We start from the raw sequence: 8,880 nt of genomic DNA on the forward strand, positions 1-8,880 counted from the left end.
TACAAAGAAACTTAAATATTGACATATTTACCGACAGTATTGTTATTTTTGGGATCTGGTGATGATAACTGGTTTAATCCAGCGTTTAGGGTCGCTCTTCAATCCGCTAGTTCATGTCCTTGGGAAAGAATGGTGAATGGTTAGTTAGAGTCCTGATGGGCAGGTGGCACCTTGCATGGTGGCCCCCGTCATCCGTGTATGAATGGTGCAAAAATAACTCTGTTAAAATAACTGTATACAAATGCTTAAAGGATACAAGAGTTTTACTTCTTTATTGGGTCCCTCACAGCGAACATTCAAAACACAAAATACAAAAATACTCTGTTTTTCTGGGGCTTTTCATGATGTCAGGAAGTATGGAAGGCTGTACACGGACACTGAAGATCACTCTTTACCATATTGTTTTAGTTGCTGTGATTACAGAATTAAACTTATTTCAAAACCAATCTAAAAAAAGACTGTCAGTCAGTCAGTAGGTCCAACACTTAACTGAATTATCTCAACAACTGATGGAAGTGTAATAACTTTAACAAACATCTGACTTTCCATCTAGCGCCATCATCATGTTGAATTCTTAGTTTGTCCAATATTTTGGTTCATAACTTCTACCTTCACATGCTTCAGGTCATGTGTTTGAGAGCGGTGAGCCATGAGACCAGTCCGCTATGTGGGGAGCTATCGGCAGCTACAGCGTGGCTTAGGTGTGTGTGAGGCACCTCGGAGAGGAGACTGTTCCTTCAACACAACAATGGCGGCTACCGAAGAGGTGCATGCAGCCATACCTTCAGATATACAAGAACTGGACAGTATTTCTTCATTGAAAGAAAAGCAAAGAACGGCACTGTAGGTCTTTTACTCAACGGAATATACATTTTCTCTCTTATCTGCATCAGATCTCTGTCCCAAACTGTCTGGCGGGTCAGGTTATGACCAGATATCTGCAAAAGCCCTTTAGCCTCAGCTGCACTTTGTGTCTAGTGCTAATTAGCTAATGTTAACATGCTATGCTGGGATGTGGAAAAGTATTAAAATCATTGGCTTAGTTTAAATATATATATATATATGTTCCCATTCAAAGAAAAAAAAACATAACCCATGTGGACACCTCATGTCTGTATTGAAGCTCAAAGCCTGTGGATTTAATGTAATAGCATGTTTCATCCACCAGGTGGAGACATAGACTGGATTCTCACATTGAAGACTGAGGAAAGTCTCTCTCATGCTGGAAGGAATACAGGTGAAGTTGACATAGACATTCTGAGGTAATGGAGTAGCTTGTTGTTAAAGCTGTATAAAAGTAAGTGTATTATGTTTTCTTTTCTTCGGCTGCTAGTTGAGTGAATTTTGGTTGTTAATACTCACACAGTGGAATCTGTGGAGGCTCGTGTTTAAAGGTATGTGTCACTGACCAATGAATCACCTATCTCTACAAACACACTGAGGTTTTCAAGGACTGTTGGACCAATGTGAACAAATACATGGATTCTTCTCTGTGGTTTTATTATCCTTGTTTGGTTTGTTATCCTTTTTCTAAGTATTTAAATACGCCTGACATTCTTTCCACTGGCTATGTGATAGAATGAATGGAAGAAAATGTCCTGAATATGATAACCGGTTACAGATAGTGGATGGATGGATGGATGACACTCTTCTTATTTTTACTGTGGTGCTCAGAAAATGACACTGCTGCCATCAAGTGAAAATAAGACCCAGACAACATAGAGAGTCCAACAGTGTTACATACATTAGTGGAATAAGAAGACAGGAGAATAATTGAGAAATATGGCAATGTACACTATAAGTACTACATCATTTCCACCTGATACTAAGGAATAAAAATAATGAAATATCTTGTTCAATATCATTCTCCCATCACATCACATTACGACTCATGAAATATCAACCATGAAGTTAAAGCACATGAGACCACAATGGACACTGGGCCTGAACTACCTCAAAAGGTACATTGGGGTTGTGTTAGCACACATATTTTACATGTAGGATTTTGGGATAATGCATAAATATATTATTTTACTGTAACACAATGCACAGTAACATCTACATTTGATACAGCTGTACTGGTGAAAAACAATGACAGATTTAATAATAACATGCAGGCTTGTTGAACTTGTATTGCACACAGATGATACTAACCATTCAAATCTGATTCGGCTCCACATGTCACTGTATTTGTTGAGATTGAAGCTCCCACTTTTTTCTGCACAAATAGAAAGCCCCAAAGCTTCTTAAAGCTTCATCTGCCCATCACTATTAATTATTACCCGTATACAGATGACTGTGAAACCATTTCATAGTTCACTCTTACATACTTTTTGGCCTGTGTATCTGACATGAAGTATGCGTTTATGTTTGTATTATTCAAGAAGGGACACTGCACATTGCTTAACATGAGCAGATGAGTCCTTCATGTAACTGTGCCATATTTAGCCATGGAGGCTAATTTATATCTGCAGTCCTGCAGGTTGGTGGCTTTGAAATAAAACCCACATGAGCACATAATTAGTGAAGTATATATATATATATATATATATATATATATATATATATATGTATATATATATATACACAAGTTCGTATTATCAAGTTAATATTACTGTAATCTATTACATACCCATATTAAAGTTGTAGGTCAAGTATTTAAGTAAAAATATTGATTCTCCAGTTCAGGGAAACACAGTGTTGAAATGTGTCTGTGTGTCACAGCCATCCATTTGACAAATAGGGTCTATTATCGTGTTACATTTGTTTGTTATTAAGAGAAGATGATTACATTAATCAGAAACATTTTTTATATTTATTTGAGGTAAATTAATTGTTCTCATTATTTGGACATTTAAGAAATAATTGATAGATTGGTCATGGATTATTTGATTAGTTGAATATTCATTGATATATATATATATATATATATATATATATATATATATATATATACAGCACATATTTATTTGTCTTTTATTAGAATTCACCCTTTAAAACCACATAAACCATTTAAAAGTTTTGACGTTAAAGATTGACAACGTCCTACAATGCAGTATTTTCAGATGTAAAGTTACTTGGCTTTGTGCGTGTTTTATAACGTGTTTTATAACGTGTTTTATAACGTGTTTTATAACGTCTGTTACTTTTCCAGTCATCGAGCGTAAGTAGCTAGCGTTAGCTAGTTTTAGCTATCTAGCTGTTGCCAGTCACGGTTGCTGGGCAACAAAAAATAACAATCCAGGACCCACCTCTCGTTAGTACTCGTTGGATTGGTTGAGTGTAAGGCATGAGGAGTGTAATTGGTCTGAGCTCAGGCTAAACCAATCAGAAGAGAGTAGGGCGGGTCATAACTTTAGCCATCGCAGCGGGGAAACATTTCGCGTGGAAAGCATGACGGAGAACAAGCAAAGTGGAGGTCCGTGTGAGTTAGTTGACGTTACAGGTGTATGCCGTCCGCCAACTAGTTTCAGTCCGCATGTTGAGACGCGCCATGTTGAATTGTTAGTGTCAGTTGAACGTTGTTTGCTTGACGGAGTGGGCGTGTCGGTAGCACGCTGACGTCACCTCTGCTCTCTCCTGTTTTATCAGAGTCCATCGTGCCAGACCTCCACAAGAAGATTAAAGCAGCTTTTAAATCGTTCGACTATGAGTCTAACAACAACGTGGATGTCAGGTGAGTGTTTGTTTGTTTGTTTGTTTGTTTGTTTGTTTGTTTGTTTACAGAGTGAGGTGGTGGGGATTATTTCTCTCCCGGGGTGATAAACTCACTCCTCTGAACTCTTTAGGTCCCAACTCACATCTTCCCACAGAGTAAATGTGAAGATGGAGTTCACAATGTTACACTATGTGTATTCAACAACTTTATAATGTGCGTCTTCCATATCTCCATTGATCAGATCCTGTCTCAGGTCTTTATGTTCAATAGTGAGGTCTATAAATAACATGGCGTGTGTTTCCCCCAGGGAGATTGGCACCATCATCTATTCCCTGGGTTGCTTCCCCACTCAGGCAGACCTACATGACATCATCGCTGAGGTGAGAACAGTGCTTACTTATATTTTGCTCATTATTTTTGGATTAATAAAAGGGCCGGCCATCTAATAATCTGAGGGGATATTTACATGCATATTAGTCATGTAGCAATGTCTACGATGCCTGGATGCTATTGTATTAAAATGTAACAGGGTTCGACATCAACCGGGTCAAGCATAAAAGTGGGCACTTAATTTCCCCTAGGTGGCCTTCACTTTAAATTAAGTTTTAATTTAAATATATAATTGCATATTTGTATTTTGTTCAGGTTTTATTTGTGTCATTTATTGAGGGCTGTTAGGCTCCATTAAAATGCCTCGTCTGTATTGTTAGTACATACGTTTGGGCTACAAAAAAGATTTTGTTAAAATAACAGCGTCTATTCCACCATATATTCGTCTTTCAAAATTTCAACACAACTCTGTGTAAATTGATATTATAATCAGTTTTGGAAGAAAACTCAGCAGCCTTGTCCTGTCCAGGTTGAGGAGGACCACACAGGATGCATCCCTTTGGACAAGTTCCTCCCAGCCATGACCAAAGTGCTGCTGGAGCACAAGTAAGACGATCACAGCCGCGTTGTTTTGGACTTCTAACTGAACTAATTAAGGTGCTGAATGTCCAGGTTGAGAAGAAGGCCCGTGTCCTGATGCAAACAGCTGCTTGAGTTAAAGCAAATCATTAAATCCTGAACAGGACTTTCTTCTTGATTGTTACTGTGGGAGAAAATTAGTTTTCAGATGGCTTCTATATTTGGTAAATATAATGAGGTTGTGACTGCGAGTAGAGGTGTGGTAAAAGTCTCCAAAGGTCAACCCCTCTACGCTGTTTGTTTTTATTTATCCTTAATCTCTTCAGGTGAAGGTTTTTCACCAGCAGTAGAAAATACAACATCACACTTTCTTTTAAACGTGTATCCTTTGTAATACACAGTTTTGTCCTTATGTTTCCACGATTAAACCAGTGAATACCTCAGTGATCCCAAGTGGTACCTCTGTGATCCCAGTGACGAGCGTAGTAAAGTTTAACTACAGTTCAGTCCGTGGTGTAAACTGGGCCTGGAAAGTACGAGTAGATGCTGTGTTTCATCACAGGTGTGTGTGTGTGTGTGTGTGTGTGTGTGTGTGTGTGTGTGTGTGTGTGTGTGTGTGTGTGTGTGTGTGTTAGGTTTCCTCCCATCCCCGAGGACCTGCTGCTTCAGGCCTTTGAGGTGAGATACACTTCTGTTTCCTCATGTTTCATCCCATTCATATCCCAGCTGCACCGCTTTTATCAAATGAAGTACGACGTAAAGCTCCTGGTATTTGTGTCCCCAGGTTCTGGACAAACAAAAGAAAGGGTACCTGGAGCCCGAGGAGCTGACAAAGCACATGACAGAGGAAGGTAAAGCAGAAGCTTTCGGTCCTCACTTGGTGTGTTGAAAAGCAGATTTATTTTCAGAAATATGTTTTTTTGTGCGTCTAACATTACTCGTAATTCCACAAAACAACCTTTTTAATATGCAAACGTGCATTGCAGTGTTGTTTGTTGATGGCTGTGTTGTTTGTTCCTGGTTGTGTTTAAACCAGGTGAGCTCTTCACGCAGGAGGAGATGGAGGAGATGCTGACGGCACTCGCTGACCACAAGAACAACTATGTCTATTACAAAGACTTAATCAGCCAGTTGACCATTGACCCTGACCTGTAGACTGTGTGTGTGTGTGCGTGTGTGTGTGTGTGTGTGTGTGTGTGTGTGTGTGTGTGTGTGTGTGTGTGTGTGTGCGTGTATGTGTGTTTGGCGTTTGTGTTCACTTCTGCATGTTTTTAATGTAGGCTTGTAGTTCCGATATGGTTTAATAAATATATGTTCATATCTCGAACCTCACCTTGTGTGTTTTCCATAATTGTCTTTCAGATGAAATACTAAATGTGTTCAAACTGGCAGATTTAGGAACATGTATCAATGCAGGAGAGGTCCATTATTTAGGTCAATCATACAGTAGTTCCATGCTACCATCCATTGACAACGTTTTGCTATTTCCATTTGGCATGGCAGAGATGTTGTAAGATGTTTTTCACAATCACATTTAATGTATTGTTACCCATAATTCCAAGGGGCCGCCTTGGCCATATCAAATCCAAAATGTGAAATATATTACTGTCCACTTACTATATTTCTGGCCTCAGTTGGGTGGGAAGAATCAACCCGATGCATTTGTTTATAATATACCCAAAGTCAGTGTTTAGGAATATGTTTGCCCAAACACTGACCTCGGTCAGCAGGGGGCGCTGTTGTCATCCTTATCAGTGAGTCGGGGCTGCAAGTACCTTCTGATAACAACTCCACAGCCTGTGGGGTGGAGTCAGGACATGCTGAGCCTTAAACAAATAAAACAAATATATATTTATATATTAAAAAAGAATAAAAAACCTCACATGTTGTCCTGTGTCACCTTTATGGACATTTAATTGTATTTACTCTTTGTATTATAAATGTTTGATTATATCAACCTGAAAGCTTGCATGACTATATATATAATTTTCTTTAAATATATATATATATACATTTTTTTTAACATGTATTTTAAAAGATTCTTTTCTGTTTTCTTAGCAAAACGTTGCCTATTTGCAGTACATTACTGTGAGCAACTCATCTCACATCACAGCCAGTGAGTTCATCCATTGTTGCAGCTTTGGGCTTGAGTTGATTCGAATACACCGTACTTTTTGTGGGCACATGACGCAACAAATCAAAGCCAAAAACATGCACATTATGTAAAATAAAACAGATTGGTTCTCAAAATCTATTCAAATAATGAATGTCTCTCTGAATGTCCTTGCATCATCAGTCTCCAAACAGTCGAGACAGCTGGTTTGACTTCCTGGTGCAACATTCCTGGGTTGCTACAGGCCGCATACATTGGCCAACTGACCAGGCACACTTGTCTTTGTCTTCATATATTCTCATACATATGTACTGTATGGCACTGAATAACAAACACATATTTGGTCCCTTTTTCAACCATAGCATCTGCAGATTAATTCATATTTCGATACAAAATATCCCCAATATGTCCACTACAGTTATGCAAGATACGAGGTGCATGAACCCCCGTTATTTGTGAGAGTTTGTTTCTTCGAGGGGAGATGGAGACACCCTACCAAGTGCACTTGTTATTACTTCTGTCATAGGTTGGGTTTCACCGCCTACCTTCTATAAGCCCTGAGTCTCGGTACAACGTATTCACTCTGGGTCTCAAAGCATCTCCTCTAAATGTGACTTTCTGGGTCTAAAGAGCAACTCCAATAGACCGGATCAAGCTGCAGATCTTGTAATCATCAACTCATTAATGCTAAGTCACCGTAACAATATACTAAAGTCATGACTTTGAGAAAACGCCTTCTTCCATTTTTTTTTTTTTGTATTTGGCGAGTGTGAAACTGCTTCTGTGGGTTTTTAATGGTGAGCCCAGCATCATTTTATATTTGTAAATATAAATGATATGACTACGGTTGATGTCGGGCCTCGTTTCCTTAGAAAGGTGGTTTGTGTAAAGAGGAACCGGTTTACTCTGTGAAAAGTCCACCACAGTGACATGTTGTAAAACATAGATGAACGCACACTGTCTGTTTCCTTCTAATTTATCTGAAATCTTAGTCGGTAATCGAGGCGTGACTTTTCACACCGGCTGCACCTTCTTATATATAACTAAATAATAGTAATACTGGAAAGAAGAAATGCTCTGTGGAGTAAAGCCCTGCATTCAACACATTGCTGATGCACAGAGATACTATCCGCCAAATATACTTTAAGTATCAAAAGTAAAAAGCACGCATTATAAAAAGGTATATACACATAATGTTAAAGTATTATACATATTATAGCAATACTGAATTATCATTGTAAACAGCATTTAAAAGCTGGTTGAGGGGGAATATGTTGTATGGGCATAGCTAAGAATGTATACCTTGAAAAGGTAGCACTTAAATGCCGTAGTAGCACTTAAATGTCCCTTACCAATAGCACTTTGTTGTTTAGCACTTTAGTAGCACTTAATTGGCACTTACGGATAGTACTTTGTAGTTTAACTTTATTGAAGAAATTGTACTTGCTTGATTCTTGTTGTTCTGAGTTTGGACTCATGGTTTAATGCACTTATTGTAAGTCGCTTTGGATAAAAGCGTCAGCTAAATGACATGTAATGTAATGTAATGTATGTAAAATGTATGTATATATTATAATATTGGAAAAGGTACAACATTTCTCTCAGAAATACAGTGGAGTATAGTAGAGTACTCCACCACTGCTGATACAGTAATTTAATTGAAAACTAGTGTATTAAGATATTAATATACATATATACCTATTTGTAGGGAGGAATAAATATGCATTCTTTCTTATTTTTGAAAGACCACATAAATGACCATAATTACATTTTAATTGTTTGACTTAAATCCGAGCCCTAAGTCTGGACCTTCTGGTGGCTCTTCTCGTTTAAACTTGGGCCGCTTTGGCCAAATATTGTTCAACTCAAATCTGTTTCTTTTTTGGTATTCTTTATTTTGGAATTCAAAATGTCCCAATATCCTAAAGACCATTAGGAATTATGCAAAACTTTTTCCATGAAGAAAAGAATAAAAAACCTCACATGTTGTCCTGTGTCACCTTTATGGACATTTAATTGTATTTACTCTTTGTATTATAAATGTTTGAGTATATCAAGCTGAAAGCTTGCATGACTATATATATAATTTTCTTTAAATATATATATATATACATTTTTTTTAACATGTATTTTAAAAGATTCTTTTCTGTTTTCTTAGCAAAACGTTGCCTATTTGCAGTACATTACTGTGAGCAACTCA

At 37.8% G+C, this 8,880-nt stretch overlaps 1 protein-coding gene across 2 annotated transcripts; it reads left to right on the top strand.

The window, feature by feature from the left end:
* Window positions 1–3,242: 3,242 nt before the first annotated feature.
* Window positions 3,243–5,898, top strand: efcab2 (EF-hand calcium binding domain 2). 2 transcript variants are annotated; one of them, XM_034527214.1, is made up of 7 exons: window positions 3,243–3,418; window positions 3,592–3,676; window positions 3,966–4,038; window positions 4,518–4,594; window positions 5,203–5,245; window positions 5,352–5,447; window positions 5,604–5,898. In XM_034527214.1, the coding sequence occupies exons 1-7, from the start codon at window positions 3,394–3,396 to the stop codon at window positions 5,640–5,642; spliced, it is 438 nt and encodes a 145-aa protein (XP_034383105.1). In that variant the 5' UTR covers window positions 3,243–3,393; the 3' UTR covers window positions 5,643–5,898. The 2 variants fall into 2 exon arrangements, with proteins under 2 accessions (XP_034383105.1, XP_034383099.1); XM_034527208.1 differs by having other exon boundaries at window positions 3,276–3,418; window positions 5,352–5,418.
* The last annotated feature ends 2,982 nt before the right edge of the window (window positions 5,899–8,880 follow it).

This window comes from Cyclopterus lumpus, chromosome 3 (genome assembly GCF_009769545.1).
Source record: "Cyclopterus lumpus isolate fCycLum1 chromosome 3, fCycLum1.pri, whole genome shotgun sequence".
NCBI lineage: Eukaryota > Metazoa > Chordata > Actinopteri > Perciformes > Cyclopteridae > Cyclopterus > Cyclopterus lumpus.